Raw genomic sequence first — 19,599 nt, 5'->3', positions numbered from 1 at the left:
GTGATATCTGGGAGTTGTAGGCCAAAACATCTGGGGACCAACAGGTTGAGAACCACTGCTCGGCATTGCAGGGGAAAAAGGGAATACCAAGCTCTGCAACAATCCCACATTGTAATCCAACAACATTGTCTTCACTCTCATTATAGTCTTTAACTACAAATAATAATAATAATAATAATAATAATAATAATAATAATAATAATAATAAGATAGGAATGGTAAAGAGGCAGCCAATTGGGTTTGAGCCAGATGATACCACTGCAAAGAGAAACACAAGAACATAAATAATACACACTTGAGAGGCTTTCATTTTTCTTGTGTGTTAATTTTGAATAAACAGGAATCGTGTTGCCATTTGTACATGAAGAAGAAAAAAACATACAGATATAAAAATAACCAAGCTTACTGCTGCTGCTTTCTACCTCTCCCCCCTCCCACCCCTTCCCATATAGATATATATTATCAACACATCTCTGGCTAGCATTCATATATAAATTCTTTAGTAGACAAAAATAGAACTCTGTACTAGCCCACCCTCCCCTCCCTTTCCTCAGAAACGAGGGCGGCGAGCCAATCCCCCTTTTCGCCAGCCCACCACGACGGCTCTCCTCTATCTCCGTTAATCTGTGGGGTTTCTTTCCCTCGCAGCATCAGCATCAGAGGCTTCAAAAGGCAGTCCACGAGCACAGCTGTGCTTTTGGCATTCATTTCTAAAGTTTCCCTAATGGAAATTGTGTGCGATAGACTGCACCTATATAGGAGCCGAGGAACATGCAGCGATTGTCAGAGCTATTGATGCAGCATCATATAATTCCTAATTTTAAGAAATTTCACTTAAGGTCTGTTAATGTAGATCAAGATTTCTGCTTTTTATGTTCCTCTGTAATGGCTAGTCTTGGCTTTTCAGCACATCTAAAATGAAGGACCATGGGGTCCGCTGTCGTTTTCGGATTCTTGACCCTTCAGGCATAGTTGCTTGAGCGGAAAATCAACTTGTCGAGATTTATTGATGGGTGCACATTATATACGATAGCGTTACCACAATCTGAATTGTTACTTTTAAGAAAAAGCAGCTTCAGAAAGGTGTGCTGTAAGGCACAGTAATTGCTTCCCTAGTCACGATCTCCCTCTTACTTCCAAATTGTTTACTTTCTCTACCCTTTCACAGTTCTAAAAATGCAACTGAAGGAAGATTTTGCACATCATACACTGTACGGTTTTGGCACTTGCAGGAGACAGGGAAGTCCCTTGGAGGAAGTATACTGATTTAGGGAAGCAGCAAATGGATCAAGAATTAAATATACATGCTTTCTTCAACGCTTTTTCCTACAGCTGCTTCTGTCTTTGGGGTTAAGGTGTGGTTCTGATCCAAGCTAACTGATGCCTGGTGACCTAATATAGATAGGTATATATTTTGGTTATGTCAGAAAGTGCAGTTTAGGTCAAACATTTCAAATTCTTCAGGACCGATTACGGCAAAGCGAGTATAATTTTTTAGCTGGAAGTTCCTTTAGCTGCAGATCTAATGATCAGTGTTTTATAACACACTGATAAGAGAAACCTAACACTGACAGAAGGCAAAAATATTACATGAAAGACATTCAATAAAGACCAAACTTGCAAGACACTGAATAGTCAAGGAGTTGTTTGATTTTTGAACTGGGCCCTGTTACAAGTCTCTATTGCAAGGGGATGTGTTACCCCTTTCTTCCTCAGAATACAACCATGATTGTGTTGTTGGGCAGGACTAATCCTTTCCTTTCCTATCTGGCTCTTTGGTAATTTCTTTCTTGAGTCAATGCTGAAGAATGATTCAAGAGATTGTGCAGTCTTCCATAACTTGATGCCCAACAACAAATATGTTGGCATGTTGTTGTTTATTTGTTCAGTTGCTTCCAACTCTTCAAGACCTCATGGACTAGCCCACGCCAGAGCTCCCTGTCAGCTGTCACCACCCGCAGCTCCTTAAGGTCAAGCCAGTCACTTCAAGGATACTATCCCTCCATCTTGCCCTTGGTCGGCCCCTCTTCTTTTTCCTTCCATTTTCCTCAGCATCATTCTCTTCTCTCCTCTCTTGGCATACTAGCTGACAATAGATTATGTAGTCACTGTAGGCATATGAAGTGCCTCCCAAGGCCAGTGTTAGTGAAACAAGACTGGGCTGTGCCACAAAATACTCGAGAAAGCCTTCAAACACCTTTTGGGGCATTCTAAATGTAACTGATGAATAGGAGAACAAGGAGTACGATATAATTTTACACTTCGGTTCTCCTTGGCTTTCAAATCCAGCAGCCATTTTCCACATAGCAGAAAAGTCTTTAAATCCAAACCTCTGTGGTTGGGAGCTGGAAAACATTCCTCTCCGTTATAACCCAGAAACTGCACATTGTAGTCTTCTCATCCTTTGAGGCTGAGGTGGGCAACCATTGTGTTTGTTGAGATGAAAGCCTCATTATGGTGGTGGATGTGGATGAACCAACACAACGCCAGTGCAAAACTCAACAAAGATGGGGCACTCCTTTTGTGGTTTCTCTACTGCTTTCTTGCTTTGTCTGTTCCAACCTAGTGAGCTACCAAGGAAGCAGTAAACCATTCTTGCCAGAAATCTGACTTGACTCTTTGCAGAAGGTTTTGAAATGAGGCCTACAAACGCAGGGGTGGAGGTTGCCCACTCCACATTTGGTATAAATCATTGACTCACACCTCCATTCTCACAGTCCCCGATACCGCCATGGGCTAAACCATTGTTCTGCCAGGACTGCTGACTGACAGGTTGGTGGTTTGAATCCAGGGAATGGGACGAGCTCCCATCTGTCAGCTCCAACTTCTCATGTGAGGACATGAGAGAAGTTTCCCAAAGGATGGTAAAACATCTGGGCATCCCCTGAGCAATGTCATTGCAGATGGCCAATTCTCTCACTCCAGAAGCGTTTTGCAGTTTTTCAGATAGCTCCTGACACGAAAAAAACCCTCAGTTCTCAGACACTTTCACAAGCCCTTGATGAATTAAGCAGCAAATTCCTGACTGCAGGCATTACTACTATTTCGTACTGCTCCATTCTCTATCACTTTATCACATACAGCTGCCCAATTTCACAAGTGCTGCTCTACTCTAAACCTTGGTGGCCAAAATGCCTCCTGTTCATAGTTGATAGGAATGTCTTCACCAGGGGTCCTCATACTTTTTAAACAGAGGGCCAGGTCATAGTCCCCCAAATTGTTGGAGGGCTGGATTATAATTTGAAAAAAAAACCATGAATGAATTCCTATGCACACTGCACATATCTTATTTGTAGTGCGAAAAACACTTAAAAACAATACACTAATTAAAATGAAGAACAATTTTAACAAATATAAACTTATTAGTATTTCAGTGGGATGTGTGGGCCTGCTTTTGGCTGATGAGATAGGATTGTTGTTGTTGTTGTTGTTGTTGTTGTGTGCTTTCAAGTATTTTCAGACTTAGGTTGACCCTGAGCGAGGGCCGGGTAAATGACCTCGGAGGGCCATATCCGGCCCCCGGGCCTTAGTTTGAGGACCCCTGGTCTACACCTTTGGTACTCTGCTGCAACTACTTAAAATTGGCTTTTGCCTCAGTGGAGTGGAGGCTAAATAGTTCATAGGTATTGTTTCTAGTTTCGCTCAGTGTTAATTTAAAATGTACATTAGCCAAAATTTGTTTGAATTATACATGATTATTCTTTCTCGGAACCTACTCTTGACACTCCTCTCCAAATCCATTCTCAAATTGCCAAATGTTTTTGACTGTCTGAAAAGCCCTGTGTGTTTTCCATTGCACACTGAATACTACCCAGTTAGATAATCATTCCATTATATAAGGAGATGAGAGGTGAGGGAATAGTCCTGATGCTCCCAAGTCGTCTTCTGCTGCAAGTCTATCATCCAACCATTCCATAAGCAAATCAAAGATCTGAGTGAGTTCAAAATGCCGCTTCTCTACTAAGTACTGATAGCTCCCTTGCAGCCACCTTCTGTCCAGTCACCATCGAGCCAATGTTTACAAGTAACAACCTGGCTTGTAACATGTTATTTGGGTGATTTTATAATGGTGGGCGTAACACGAGCAGGACAACATTCCTTTTCTAAAACTGTCACAAGTGGTAATCTGGATTTTGCTATATAAAGTAACACACATGAGGTCTCCTCACTACTGCCATCAAATTGACTTCACAGCAATGAGAAAGCTCCAACAACCCTGCTCAGGTCTTGCAGATTCAGGACCGTGACTTCCCCCGTTGATGTCTTCCTCTTTTCCTCTTACATGATTATCTGTTCCAGTGAGTCATGTCTTTTCATTACTCAGGCTCAGTATAGTCGTCTTCTAGGATGGCTTCAGACTTGATTTGCTCCGAGACCCATTGATTTGTCTTTTTTTAGAACTCAGTGGTATCCAGAGTTGGTATTCTACTTTGTCCTATTGTTACTATGATATGATGGTTAGATACTATGGGATCCTACTATAGGGAAGTACTAAAATGCTTTGGAGCACATTTTATAGGGGTTTTTCTTTGCACTATTAGGCCATTTTCTTCCTTTTCAAAACACAGACACATCAAACCTAATAACATAAGGTATCAGAGAAGCAGCGTATTCTCCAGATAGTTTCTGTCACCAAATATATCCCATAATAGATCACTGCTACCTTTGGCTTAACCAGTCATTCTAACTGTCTCTTCTACCCTGATGGTAAAACAGATGCTTTCCCTGTATGGACATAGGCTGTGCCATACAACCATTATTTCCAAATTGCTGGACTGCACCATAGACCTATGCTTATAGAAACACCAGGCGTGAGGCTGTGCAGCCTTCTCCTCACTCACAGTCCTTTATCTGGTAGGAAGAAAAATGTTAGAAGCATTTAACCTCTTCTTCCAGGTGCAGGTGGGGAGTGAAATCAATGCTCCTGGGAAGTGAAGCCAATACGTCCTCAGCATCCTTTCCTCCTGGATCAATGCTTCACAAAGTTATGGTCCGAGGCCAAATATTGGTTCTCAAGGCATTGGCTGAGGATCCCTGGTGAGTTTCCAGGAAAGAAAAAGGTACTGGTCCCTGGCACACTGGAAAATAATAATTTCCAGTACCTCACATCAGATGGCACTAGATGACACTCTTTTGCTGAAAAAAGGGGGGTGAGCTGTGACAAAGGACAGAGTAGCAAACTCCTAGGAGTATCTCTGCCTAGGCCTACCAACGGTCCCAAAACAGTTTCTCCTCATGCTGCATCATGTTGCAGGTGACAAAAGAGCAGTGGTCAAAGTGGAGAGGAAGGGATGGCCACGTGGGAGATCTTGGTAGTCTTCATCTCCGGTGAGTTCCCAACATAACTTTAGTGATGAAATTGACAATCGCCGATGCTGGTTGCTCAGGATCTAACTCAGCAAAGAGGTGGCAGACATTCTCACAGGGGCTGCCTTGCTTCTTGGCTACGAAGCCAAAGACCCTAGAAAAGAAAGAGATCAGCACTCTCTGAATGCAACCCAGAAGTGACTTTTTACACAGTCAAACCAGCTATTCTCTGTAGTCTTGCCTAAATCAGAATTATCTCAAAATCTAAACCATTATGATTTATTAAAAGCATGGCTGAAGTGGTTTCTTATAAATACTACACACACATAAATAAACATCATGGTCTCAGGCTGTTCTAATACTTACTTGGAAGTGGTGCCATCTGGGTTGGCCCACCTGTAATTGAAAAAAAAAAGTTTGAGAAACAGTGGAATAGATTCAGTGAGGCTACTCTGGTCAGGATTAAAAGAAGATTTAGGGCAGTATGTGTGCATTACTCATTTTCATTATCTTTGAGGCAACCATGTGGCCTGCTGCAAGTCGCAATTTCATCTATGCTGATGATCGTGCCATCACCACCCAAGCAGGGAACTTTGAAATGGTTGAACAGAAGCTCGCCGAAGTTTTAGGTGCTCTTACTGACTATTACAGAGAAAACCAGATGATTCCTAATCCATCTAAAATGCAGATGTGGGCTTTTCACCTTAAGAACACACAAGCATCTCGGGCTCTGAGGATTACCTGGGAAGGAAACCCACTGGAGCATTGCAGCACACCCAAATACATGGGAGTCACTCTGGACCGTGCTTTGACTTACAAGAAGCACCACTTGACTATTAAGCAAAAATAATAGAAATAATAGAAATAATATCATATGAAAGCTGACTGGCACAACATGGGCATCACAACCAGACACAGTGAAGACATCTGCCGATGTGCTTTGCTACTCTGCTGCTGAATACGCATGTCCAGTGTGGAACACATCTCACCATGTTAAAACAGTGGATGTGGTTCTTAATGAGACATGCTGCATTATTACAGGATGTCTATATCCCACACCACTGGAGAAATTATACTGTCTGGCCAGTATTGCACTGCCTGGCATCTGCTGGGAAGTAGCAGTCAATAAAAATGAAAGGACCAAGGCAGTGACACCTCTGGCCTATCCCGTGTCCGGATATCAGCCAGCATGCCAATGTCTTAAATAAAGAAATAGCTTTCTAAGCTCTACAGAGATATTCACAGGAACACCTCAGCTAGTGAGAGTCCAAAAGTGGCAGGCTAAAACCCAAAACCTCAATCCCTGGCTGATACCAAATGAGGAACTTCCTCCTGGGCACTCAGAAGACTGGGCAACTTGGAAGACACTGAACAGATTGCACTCTGGCACCACGAGATGCAGAGCCAACCTTAAGAAATGGGGCCACGAAGTGAAGTCCACGGCATGTGAGTGTGGAGAAGAGCAAACCACAGGCCACTTACTACAATGCAGTCTGAGCCTTGCCACAGGCATAATGGAGGACCTTCTTATAGCAACACCAGAGCACTCCAAGTTGCCAGCTTCAGGTCAAAGGACATTTAGTATAATGCCAATTTTTAAACATTGTGTTTATAAATACCTTACAACTGTACCCTCAATTCACTTCTAACATGATAAAAAATTAAAAACCATTCATATGTTTTTAGTTAAGTGAATGCTTAAACCACAATTTTTTGGAGTGTTGCATTTTCATAAGTGAACTCACGTCTGCAGAATTAGAATTATGCAGTTGTACAACGTAGCAGGGCCAGCAAAGTGGCTGATGTGCATTGTTTCCAGATCCATAATGGGATCAAAACGTCAATCTTGGGGATGCACACTGTTTCAGTCCCAGGGAACACTGGGCATTCTTGTTGATGCCCCGTTATGCATCTTCATAATTTAGTAACTGGGTTTCCTAGTTCTTATGCTAGGTAGCTTGGTATATGCAAAGTTACATTACACAAGAAGTCATACAGGATTCCAGGACAGGCTTAAGAAAAGTACAAATTGTATTCCAGCTTTTAAAACTGAAATGATAAAATAAATACAGGTTAAATATCTCTTTTCCAGAAATCCACTTTTGTTTTCTGGTGGTTCAATATATACTAACTTTGGGTTGTTGTAGGTTTTTTCGGGCTATATGGCCATGTTCTAGAGGCATTCTCTCCTGATGTTTCACCTGCATCTATGGCAAGCACCCTCAGAGGTAGTCACCATAGATGCAGGCGAAATGTCAGGAGAGAATGCCTCTAGAACATGGTCATATAGCCCGAAAAAACCTACAACAACCCAGTGATTCCGGCCATGAAAGTCTTCGACTATACTAACTTTGCTTCACAGAATCCTAGAATTGGAAAAGAACATTGAGGGATATCAAGTCCAACCTCATTCTACCATGCTGGCACACCAATACACAATCAACATTGTGAGAGCAAGGTACGAGCACAAGCTTTACAACGCACAAGCTTTGTAAACAGCATGACAAACTCAGGCTAAGTGAGTGGTTACCTGCGGTCTTGGGGATCCGTGCTGCAGAAAGTGACAGTATTGACAGGATAATGACGGCGGAAAAACAACCTGTGGGAAGAAGAAAAAAACCCTGAATTCAGGAAGGGAAGGAACCTGAGGAATGAAAACCACAGGCAGGGGGGAACAAAGTATATCAAGATGGGAAAGGATGGGAACAGTGTATCCTCAGGGATTGAAAAGGTCTAGAGGTCATAGCAAGCCTGCTATTTCCCACATGGGCAGAGGCCGGCTGACTCACTTTCTCTGATTGTCCGTGAGGGTGATGCCCTGGGCCGACACCTTGAAATGCACAACGGAGGCGGAAGGACGAGGAGTGGTGCTCAAAGTGCTGGTGGTTGCCTTAGCCACAGCCTGTGGACCTGTCAAGGATTCAGTTTCCACAGAGCTCAGGTAAAGCACGCTGCAGGCTGCAATTTGGAGGGAGAGAGATTGAAAGAGATCAGCTCCATCCTTCTGGGTCTTCCATAAAACCACATCACAAGTCATTTCCACGGGATCTTCTATTGGACCCAGCAGCCAAACATTTAAGAGGATCAATGTATTGTCGAAGGCTTTCATGGCCAGAATCACTGGGTTGTTGTAGGTTTTTCGGGCTGTATGGCCATGTTCTAGAACATGGCCATACAGCCCAAAAAACCTACAACAACCCAGATTAAGAGGATCCATTCTGCTTGGGCCTGATAAGTTGCTTATTTACATTGCCTGATGAGATACAGGGCTAAAATAGAATGCACTTTACTACTGGTTAAGGATTTGACTGCGTTCCCTCATCTCTCTTTGAAAAACCCTATATCCTACCTTGTTCATGCCCAGCTATTTTTTTTTAATTTTTAAACTATTACATTTGGCCTGGCCATAGGTTTTAAAATCCTTGTGTGTTACTGTTTATTGGTTATTGTTTATATGTGATTTATATTAATTGTATTGTATTTATTGCTCACTGGAGGGAAGGATACTAGAGACAAAGTTGAAGTACTTTGGTCACATCATGAGGAGACAGCAAAGCCTAGAGAAGACAATTATGCTGGGGAAAGTGGAAGGAAAAAGGAAGAGGGGCCAACCAAGGGCAAGATGGATGGATAGCATCCTTGAAGTGACTGGATTGACCTTGAAGGAGCTGGGGGTGGTGACGGCCGACAGGGAGCTCCTGCATGGGCTGGTCCATGAGGTCACGAAGAGTCGGAGACGACTGAACGAATGAACAACAACAATTTATTGTTTTTGTTTATTGCTTTTGTTTATTGATGTACTGTTGGGCTTGGCCTCATGTAAGCCTCTCCAAGTCTTTTGGGGAGATGGTGGCAGGGTATAAATAAAGATTATTATTATTATTATTATTATTATTATTATTATTATTATTATTATTATCCTGGGTGGTAACTTTGTCCTTAGGGTGGCAGGACAAGAAAGTGTAGGGAAAACAACTGTAAAATGTTGGTTGAAAACGATGTAAATGATCCCAACTCTTCTACTTCCTCTATTCATTTCTAGCTTTACGACAGTGACCAGAGGACATCACAGCTCTAAAGTAAAAGTAAAGATTTCCCCTTGACATTAAGTTTAGTCGTGTCCAACTCTGGGTGGTGGTGCTCATCTCCATTTTTAAGCCGAAGAACCAGTGTTGTCCATAGACGCCTCCAAGGTCATGTGATCGACATGACTGCATGGAGCGCCGTTACCTTCCTGCCTGAGTGGTACCTATTGATCTACTCACATTTGCATGTTTTCAAACTGCTAGTTTGGCAGAAGCTGGGGCTAACAGATGGAGCTCACCCTGCTCCCCGGATTCGAACCGCAAGTTCTGCAGCTCAGCGGTTCAACCCACTGCACCACCAGGGGTTCCTATCACAGCTCTACCTTATATCAAATGTTAAATTAAAACCATATATTCCTTGTGTCATATAAATCCCAGTACATTTTCTCACTTGAAGGCAGAGCTTGAAAAGGAACTGGTTATATTACTTGTTTTTCTGTTGACCCAACAGACCAACATACTAGATTATTTGCTAATGCAGTCAGCCCTTCCCATTTGCAGCTTTGACTTTTATTAGAAGGGACTAGGCTCCTCTGGTCTATCTACCAGTTTCCCTAAATTCCTGCGTACTCTACTGATTTACACAAACTCTGTTATGAACAAACCAACTTCTGTCTAATTCATGCTCACACCTCTCTCATTCTGTTCTGGCTCTTACCTGCTCCCTGCTTCAGCAAGTCAGCAGCTGTGCTCATATTGGTGGGGACTGCCAGCTCTGGGCTTTCCTCCACAAGATCTGCAAAGTGGAGGGCAGATAAAGAAAGTAACAAAGTTCGCCACCCACAATAAAGACAACACAGCAATTAACCACATGTGTGTTTGACAAATGGATCCAGTCTTGCAGGAGACTTCTGTAAGTGTGAGATTGGGAGCATCATCTTGTTTGAAAGGAGAAATTGTGCAGTTTGGTGCCGTGTAAGCAAATTCAGCAAGGTTGGTACAGAGAGAGACAGGAGCACATGCGTTCTTATGTTTTATTCATCCATATTTTAGGGAAGCTGCCGTCCAAGCTATTTGATGAAATAAATACATTTCATACTGTAATTTGACAGAATCACTTAATGCTAAAGAGCCTCGTGGGAACCCACCTTTGTTTGGGATGTGGAGGCGGCAAGGCAATGAGATGGGGGTGATGGAGTGCTGGGAGACCAGGGCTGGTAAGCTACCTAAAAAATAAAGACACAAAGCCATGAGGAAAGGTGCCATCTCCATGCATATTGTAATCTCCCGGCTATCAACACAGTATCGTCTTCCACCATCAACCACAGGACCACTTAACCTAGCAGAAGGATACAACTTTTCTCCAGGATTTCCACCAAATCTGGCATCCTGCAGATGTGCTAAGTTATAGTTCATATTATTCCAAGCCAGTGTGGATAAGGCACCCATTTTTGGGAAGTTGTTTTTTGCAGATCATCTGAAAGTGGCTGCTCTGAAAAAGGTGGTACAGCATGTCCTTTTTGGGTGTCATCATTCCCATCCACTCACCAAAATAGGGCTCATTGTTGCAGCCCTTGATCTTCACTCCCTTGGGCCCGGTCTCAACCAGGAAGTGGCGCACCAACTGCTCAGCTGGGTCTCCTAGGGCAGGACAAGGAAAGGGCACAGATCAGTTACAGATGCTAAGGTAAAGGTAAAGGTTTCCCCTGACATTTAGTCTAGTTATGTCCAACTGTGGGTGGTGGTGCTCATCCCCATTTATAAGTCGAAGAGCTGGCATTGTCCATAGACACCTCCTAGATTATGTGGTCAGCATGATTTTATGGAGTGCTGTTACTTTCACGCCGGAGTGGTAACTATTGATCTACTCACATTTGCATGTTTTAAAACTGCTAGGTTGGCAGAAGCTGGGCCTAACAGTGGGAGCTCATCCTGCTCCCCAAATAAAAACCGCCAAACTTTTGGTCAGCAAGTTCAGCAGCTCAGCGGTTTAACCCGCTGTGCCACCAAGGGGCCCTTGCAGATGCTAGTCCCTTCTAATCTGGCAAGCTCTCACACTAGAGATATCTTGGAAGAGAAGCTTCCATACAAATGACAAGAGCAAGGAAAGGGCACCTGGCTCATTTTCCCACAGGAACTACAACTCCTACTATTAAGCTGTGTAGTGTTTGGCTGTTGTTCTCACCTTTGGTGGAGTGGTTTATGCTGTTGGGTGGAGGCGTTGCCACTTTGAGAGCCAGGCCATAAGCCCCTTGGAAGGAGTTGCTGTCCCGGATAAGGAAAGTGCCGGGCTCCTTGTTCTTTAGGAGGGCAATAGCTGTCCAGAGGGAAGAGAAGCAAAAAGGAAGTGAGTATCTTTTTTATGAAAGAAAAAAAATATCCAGTTCTGCCAGAGGAATCTTGGCTATTATAATGAATTATATAAGGTTAAGGTCCAACATCAATTGGGTTTTTTGGAATTTCCTAAAAAGGACATCCCCTAAATATGCTTTCAAGGTGTCTGCTACTCACAGAAAAGGCTTTCCCTCCTTTCCTCAACAGGAAGGAATTGTGGCTAATTTCTATAGACGTAAGCCAATTTAAAAAAAAAATGTTTAAAAACTGACAGGCAGGTGGAATAGCACATCAGAGCCAGCTCTAACATTTGGCCCAGTGCTATCATAGCATTCTTATTTGTTGTCAAACAGGTGGAGAAGAGCTTGAGAACTTTTCAGCCTCAGGTGGCATGCATGCCAGGTACTCCATTTCTGAAAGTCTTGTGACACATGCAGTTGCCATCTAAAAGCTCATTTCTTGTCATAATGGATAGAATGGAGTGATAAAAACTGAGAGTATCTAAAAGTGGCTTTGTATAACCATTGTTTGTTGACGCACTTATGCATGTAACCATCTATCTATTTATATCTGTGTGACATGCAGTTAATGTAATGGGTTCTTGGCGAAAGAGGGATACTGGTATCAATGGTTTGAGCCATATGTGTACAGGCTATAGAAATCTCCTCTCCAATCTACTGCTAACCTACACAATGCATGTTAAACTATATATATGTGAAAGAGAAATAAAGGGAGAGAATGAAAAAATTGAGCATCAATTACATCTATATAACAACTTTTGGGGTATTCAAAGGGATTTATATTCAACAGTACAACCATCACCATTTCTGCAATACTACTACTACTACTACTACTACTGCTACTACTACTAATGGGTATGGCCATGTTCCAGAAGCATTCTCTCCTGATGTTTCACCCATATCGATGGCAGACATCCTCAGAGGTTGTGAGGTATATTAGAAACCTGAACCTTCCACAGACATATAAACCTCCCTGGCTTAGTTTCCAATATACCTCACAACCTCTGAAAATGCCTTCCATGGATGTGGGCAAAATGTTGGGAGAGAATGTTTCTGGAACATGGCCATATTGCCTGGAAACCTCACAGCAACCCAGTGATTCTGGCCATTTTTTTTGTCATGTCAGGAGCAACTTGAGAAACTGCAAGTTGCTTCTGGTGTGAGAGAATTGGCTGTCTGCAAGGACGTTGCCCAGGGGATGCCTGGATGATTTGATGTTTTTATCATCCTTGTGGGAGGCTTCTCTCGTGTCCCATTCTAGCCATGAAAGCCTTGGACAACACAATAATAATAATAATAATAATAATAATAATAATAATATACATTATTTATATTTCGTTCTATCTCCCCCCACAATGGTCCATCTTCCATGCCGAGGAGCTCTGTCATCCTCCCAATCAAATTGCCGGCATGTCCTTAAGGGTGCCTTTTATTACCTCCCTGCTATTTATCTACTCATGTTTCTGTTTTTGTTCTGCTAGGTGAGCAGGACCTGGGGCTGACGGCGGGTGCTCACCCTGACTTGGGCTTGAACTGCCAACCTTTTGATCAGCAGGATTTTTTGCAGCTTAGCGGTTTAACTTGCTGGGCTAAGCCTGGCAAGGCAAGTAAGCTGTATTGCACCTTCATCTATCGTTTTGTTGCATTACTCCAAGTACTTTCAGGAAGAATATGGATGGCTGAGATCCCTTATGTTTCTATCCAGTGAGTCCTGGATCAATAACCTTATGAAATATTCACCCAGCATGAGGGAAACTAACACAAAAAGGAGTCAGAAGAAATAAGACACACATTCTTAGTAGAAGTAGTAGAGACAATCTATGTAACTCCAATCTAAAGTAAGAAATACACAACGACTTGGCCACTGGTTTATTCTGCTGTACTTTCTTAGGGTGGTGGTGGCAATGGTTAAGGGAATGACATAAATTCTCCATTCAGCGCCTTTGGAGGTTGAATGTTTTAAGTCAGTACAACAAAACTTCAAACATCTGTCCCAGAGTGTAAATCAAACACTACATTTATTTAATTCTAGCCAAAGCTAAAAAACAAGTTTGGGAATAGTCTACCTTGGTCCCGTGACAAATGAGGCTTGTACCAAAACTTTGATGTGTCTTGGACAAATTTGACGCTCACTTGGTTTTCTTGCGGTGGTGGATCTGGAAGGAAGCAAAACAGAAGTTAATTCTCCCTCTAGTAAGCAGGCAAACAAATGTGCCTGAAAGATCTAAAAGATGGCAATGTTAAGAAAAAGAATTCATATGCTTTTTGCGGTGCTTTAAAGAGTTCAATGTAGTTCACAGACACTCTCCTTTGTAATCCTTACTGTAATCCTGTAAAGAGGCTGATATTATCTTGAAGAAATGGCATAGCTAGGCAGAACACGTGCTGAACGTGCCACATTCACTCTTCAATTAAAAGTAATCCCAGGTTACAGGGCCTCAAAAGTATTCCCTTTACTTGCCATCCAGAGTAGACAATACTGCACTATGATAAGTCAAAGGCCTAACACACAGGAGCCTCCTACCTCTTTATTTAAAATGCAGCATCTAAATAGACTCTTCAATGAAACGAAAGCTTTCCATGGGGTCTGTATCACATCCTATTCTTTTCTATTTCTACATATTGTTTCAAAAGTTGCTATCTTTAGGGAAATTGGGAAATGGTAGCTAAATGCACATTTATTTACAAAATATTCACACACACACATATATGGAGCACTCAGTGGCACAGCGGGTTAGACTGCTGAGCTGCTGAACTTGCTGACCAAATCCAGGGAGCGGGGTGAGCTCCGGCTGTTAGCCCCAGCTTCTGCCAATCTAGCAGTTCAAAAACATGCAAATGTGAGTAGATCAATAGGTATCGTTCCGGTGGGAAGATAACAGCGCTCCATACCACATGACCATGGAGGCATCTACAGATAACGCCAGCTCTTTGGCTTAGAAATGGAGATGAGAACCACCTCCCAGAGTCAGAAACGACTAGACTTAATGTCTAGGGGAAACCTTCTCTCTCTCTCTAATAATAATAATAATAATAATAATAATAACGTAAATCTATATAAATAAAATGTAATGTTCATTTGTGGGATTAACAGAATTCAAAAACCACTGGACGAATTGACACCAAATTTGGACACAAGACACTTAACAACCCAATGTATGTCCTTCACTCAAAAAATTGATTTTTGTCATTTAGGAGTTTGTAGTTGCTGGGATTTATAATTCACCTACAATCAAAGAGCATTCTGAACCCCACCAGCAATGGAATTGAACCAAACTTGGCACACAGTAACCAACAGAAAGTACTGGAAGGTTTTGATGGGCATTGACCTTGAATTTTGGAGTTGTAGTTCACCTACATACAGAGAGCACTGTGGACTCAAACAAGGATGGATCTGGACCAAACTCTACATGAATACTCAATATGCCCAAACGTGAACACTGGTGGAGTTTGTGGAAAATAGAATCTTGACATTTGGGAGTTGTAGTTGCTAGGATTTGTAGTTCACCTACAATCACAGAGCATTCTGAACCCCATCAACAATATAATTGGGCCAAACCTCCCACACAGAACCCCCATGACCACCAGAGTAGGCCACAGTTATTTATATATCATTCTATCTCCCTCAAGTTTCTTACTTTTTCCTACATATGGAAACATTTGTGACACCCTGTATGACAGAAATACCAGGTGTGACAAAAAATTATTCTTACTGTTATTCCTGTTTCTTCCATAGGAGCGTACTGTTCTAGGCTGAATTGAACACAGCAGGGGAGTCAAACTCATTTTCATCAAGGGTCATATTAGCCTTATAGTCACCTTCAAAGGGCTGTTGGATACCAAGGGCCAGCTGTAGTTGTTTTACATAGTGATCAGTGCGCTTTAGTTTTTAACCAGTATGGGTCCCTAGATGTTATTGAACAACAACTTCTATCACTGTGGATTATCCACCATGTGAAATAGAGATAATGGGAATTGCAGCCCAACAGAACTTGTGGCTCTGACGTTGGGGAAAGGTTAAAGAGAATTTTAAAGTCAGACATTGTATCCACAAGTCTTGTATCTAAAATGCAACCCCTACTATCCTGACTAAACAGAACAAACTGCTGACTTCAAGATGTTACTGTATCACAAATCCCATCAGTTCTAGGCATGATGTCTAAGGCTGAGGAATACAGCAGCTGGAGGGTCAAATAAAAGGACAAGGTGAGCTGGATTTGGCCTGTGAGCCTTGAGTTTGGCACATATGGAATGGGCCTGTGAGGATGGGGATGCACAATTCCCATGAATGTGGGGGGAAAATCTAAGTTTGGTATTTTTATAACCCGAGACAGATTTTTCTAGGAATTTTCTAGACCCTCCAGCTAAGTTTTTCTAGTCACCTTACAACACAAGTTAACAACAGAAAGACCTAGCTAGACAGAACACTTTTTTAGGCATCACTAGGTCCTCCAGCACAATTCTATGGTCAACTTCTAGTAGATGCTGACTACAGAATTGCACTGAAGGACTGGGAAATGCCTAGACATAACATAACTCTAAACCAGTGCTACTCAAAGTGGAGGCCCATTGACCAGTTCCAGCTCAAAGTTCCAGGAATGAAAGACACAACTGAAACCAATGGGCACTGCTGAAGAGCTTGTGTCATATTTGAAACAATACTGACTCCATGTTGTTGCCCTCGGAAGATAGATGACTACCCCATATCATGTGAACCTGACTGCGCTTAAAAGAGAGATCCACAAGGACCTGTTAATGAGAAAGCCCAGTCTTAACTAAACTAGCTTCTCAGAATGGTGGGGCATACAACAGAGCTTCTGCTGGAGATCTTAAATTGTGGGTAGGCTCATATGGGATCAGGCTATCTATCCTAGCCCAAACTGTCCAGAACTTTCAAGGCTAAGATCATCACCTCAAATTAAGCTTTGAAACAAAATGGAAGCCACTGAAGTTGGCGCAAGTCTTGTGTTCTGTGGTCACAAAAGCATTGATCAAACAACAGTCTGACATTGTTTGCACTAGCTATGGCTTCTGATGGAGAGTAAGCATAGGACAGTGCTTACATTCTTGGACTATGGCTCTGGAGACCATAGTTTGAATATCTGCTTATTCATGGAAACCCACTGACTTCAGACAACTCTCTCAGCCTCAGACAAAGACAAAGGCAAGCTCCCACCTTCTGAACACAACTTGACAGAAATAACCATATTAAAAGATTTGTCTTTGCGTCACCATAAATAGATCGAAGGCCCACAAGAATGGATTCTGAGAAGTCTTCAGAGGCAGCCCTAGATACAATACTTTATAGTACAGTTGTCAACCTGTGGGTCCCCAGGTGTTTTGGCTACAATTCCCAGAAATTCCAGCCAGTTTACCAGCTGTAAAGAATTCAGGGAGTTGAAGGCCAAAACATATGAATTGAACACAGCAGCACTGTTATAGTACCTTAACCCTATTTCTATAAGGCTCAATACACCTCTTACCTGAGCCAGGTGTGCTGCCATCAGGTACGCCAGGCGCAAAGGTGACATGATGAGCAGAGCCAGGGCTCCGGCCTGGTGGTGAACTCCTCTCCCAGTTTCTGGTTGCCAGGGTGTGATGTTTCTCTGGCAGTGGAGGTTGCTGTGGTTCACTGAGTTGCTCCCGGATGGAGGGGCTGCTTTCTGTGCCTGTGTAGTAAGCTGTTGCAATGGGGAAGGCTGGGGTGGGTGAGCCCTGCATGTCAGAAAAACCATAACTAAGGGATGTTGACTGGACATTGACTGAGCAGGGCCCGAGAGAGGGGTTTCTGCTGGGGCAATGAAGGAAGTTGCTCATCTCAGGCTCGGCTCTCTCACCACGGGGGCGCCCATTATAGACCGCAGGAACCTGAGGTGAAGATGGAGTGCTAGGTACAGTCCTGCAGCTGGGAGCAGGTTGGCTGTGGCAGGGAAATCCTGAGCTGCTCTTCTGGGCCTGTCTCTCAATGACAGGGCTAAGTCGGTGTCCTAGATGATCTTCAGAAGGCAACACATTGGACAATGCTGAGGTGCAGGAGCTTGATATCTCTGAACCATTCTGGTGCAGTTGGCCCTCTGGGAAGATACCATGTTTGGCTGTGGGTGAAGGAGCAATGTGCGGTGAGTTGGATGCGCAAGTGGCACGGGAACATGGCTGGGGGGACTGAAGACCCATCTTCGGGGATGATGTGCCATTAGCTTGGGGCCTCAAGGTGGGGAGGTGTGTGAAAGCCTGCATTGGGGACAGAGTCTGTGTGGGGCTACTTGACGAAGAAGCCACCTTCTCTGGCCCTCTTTTCCAGCTAGGCGTAGCCAGTTCTTCGGGGCTGGGCTGGTGCAAATTTTCAGCAGAGCTGGCAGTCTTGCTGATGTGCTTATGGGTTCCAGGGCTGAGGATCAACAAGTATATCATTAATCAGTCTTGGTAACAGTGCCTGGCATGCACTGCAATAAATCTCAATATTGCTGTAGAGGCCCAAATCTAATTACTAGTTCCAACTAAGTAAAGCTACTGAATCAATGGCAGCTTGGTAAGTCAACACTTCTGTGTAAGTTTCATTGTTTCAATAGTTCTAGTTGCACTAATGTGGTTGTAACATTATGTGGGAATTCAGCAGGAGTTGTCTTTCAGGGAGCATTGCTAATCTTTTAATCGAGAAACAGGCATGTAGCCGGGGGGGGGGGGGGGGGCTTGAGGGGCTTCAGCCCCCCCCCCCCCGAAATTCTCAGGGTTGTCCGCAAGAAGGCCTTACTGGTACATTATTTAAACTGTTAAGTTCATTCATATCATGATCTGATCACCATGCTCAATATATCCCATATGCATGGGGGTATTGGGATAATGATACAAAAGGTTTGCTAGGGCAGATCCTCAGCCCCCCCCCAAATCAAACTTAGCTCCCCCCCCCAAAAAAAAAACCAAAACAAAATCCTGGCTACGGGCCTGTCGAGGAACGATACATTTTCAAGGAATGTAAGGATTTTATGGAATCTCGCTGTCCTACTACCAGTTACAACACCATCCCTGAAAGACAACCCCACACTGTTTTGAATTTGGATCTATAGATAAAGCAATAACAAAGCAACTCATAGAGACAGTACTATGGACAATTCAAAGTCTCCTTCCTCTCAGTAGCACATGCACACACAACACATACCTGTCATTGCTGAATACTGGGCTGCTGGTGTGCATAGGAGAGCTGGACACGTCGGGGCAAGGAGCACGTCCCTCCTGCCGATGTTGCTGCAGGGAGCTGGGAGCCTCCTGCCAGGGCATGGCCTCCCTGCAATCTTGCAGATCTGTGGAAGGGAAGAAAGAGAAAAGGCACAGGGTCACTCAGAGGACAGCCAGGCCACGCTGACATATTCATGGCACTCTGATAGTGTTGTGTAGTGCGTAGAGCAGGGCTGAGGAACACAGGTGTCTTCAGTCCAATCCTTCTAGTCAGGCTACAACTCCTATCAATAGGAACCCACATGACTAGTGTTAAGAGATGATGGGAGTCGCAATCTAATAGTATTTGGATAGCCACACACATTTACCATCCCTGGATTAGAATCTCAGACGAAGAGAAGACAGAATCCAATTTCAATTTATCATATAGATATGAAATTATTTTACTGAATGCGTTTCAGAGCAATCTTTCCCAATCTGGTGCCCTCGAGATATGCTGGACTGCAACACACAGCTTATTGTCAGATATAGGAGTTGGAGGTTTAGGAAGGTTGCAGGCTGGTAAGGAATGAGGTACGTTCAGCCCAGCTTACCTGTCCGAACTTATAATAATAATAATAATAATAATAATAATAATAATAATAATAGTAATAATAATAATCTTTATTTATACCCCGCCACCATCTCCCCCAATGGGGACTCGGGGCGGCTTACATAAAACCAAGCCTGAACAACAGATT

General features: G+C 43.2%; 1 protein-coding gene across 6 annotated transcripts in view; it reads right to left on the bottom strand.

The window, feature by feature from the left end:
* Positions 1-299: 299 nt before the first annotated feature.
* Positions 300-19,599, bottom strand: part of TNS2 (tensin 2) — a 182,533-nt gene continuing 163,233 nt past the window's right edge. For all 6 annotated transcript variants that reach the window (XM_060763022.2, XM_067464233.1, XM_060763024.2 and 3 more), the window contains 11 exons: positions 18,843-18,984; positions 17,170-18,074; positions 13,753-13,842; positions 11,518-11,649; positions 10,881-10,973; positions 10,481-10,558; positions 10,051-10,128; positions 8,097-8,265; positions 7,838-7,906; positions 5,674-5,703; positions 300-5,461 (listed from right to left, as the gene is read on the bottom strand). In XM_060763022.2, the coding sequence (XP_060619005.2) occupies positions 5,320-5,461; positions 5,674-5,703; positions 7,838-7,906; positions 8,097-8,265; positions 10,051-10,128; positions 10,481-10,558; positions 10,881-10,973; positions 11,518-11,649; positions 13,753-13,842; positions 17,170-18,074; positions 18,843-18,984 (1,928 nt within the window). In that variant the 3' untranslated portion in view covers positions 300-5,319. The remainder of the gene's footprint in view (positions 5,462-5,673; positions 5,704-7,837; positions 7,907-8,096; positions 8,266-10,050; positions 10,129-10,480; positions 10,559-10,880; positions 10,974-11,517; positions 11,650-13,752; positions 13,843-17,169; positions 18,075-18,842; positions 18,985-19,599) is intronic.

The sequence above is a fragment of the Anolis sagrei genome, chromosome 2 (genome assembly GCF_037176765.1).
Source record: "Anolis sagrei isolate rAnoSag1 chromosome 2, rAnoSag1.mat, whole genome shotgun sequence".
In the NCBI taxonomy this organism is placed as follows: Eukaryota; Metazoa; Chordata; class Lepidosauria; order Squamata; family Dactyloidae; genus Anolis; species Anolis sagrei.
This window is presented reverse-complemented; position numbering and strand designations above follow the sequence as displayed.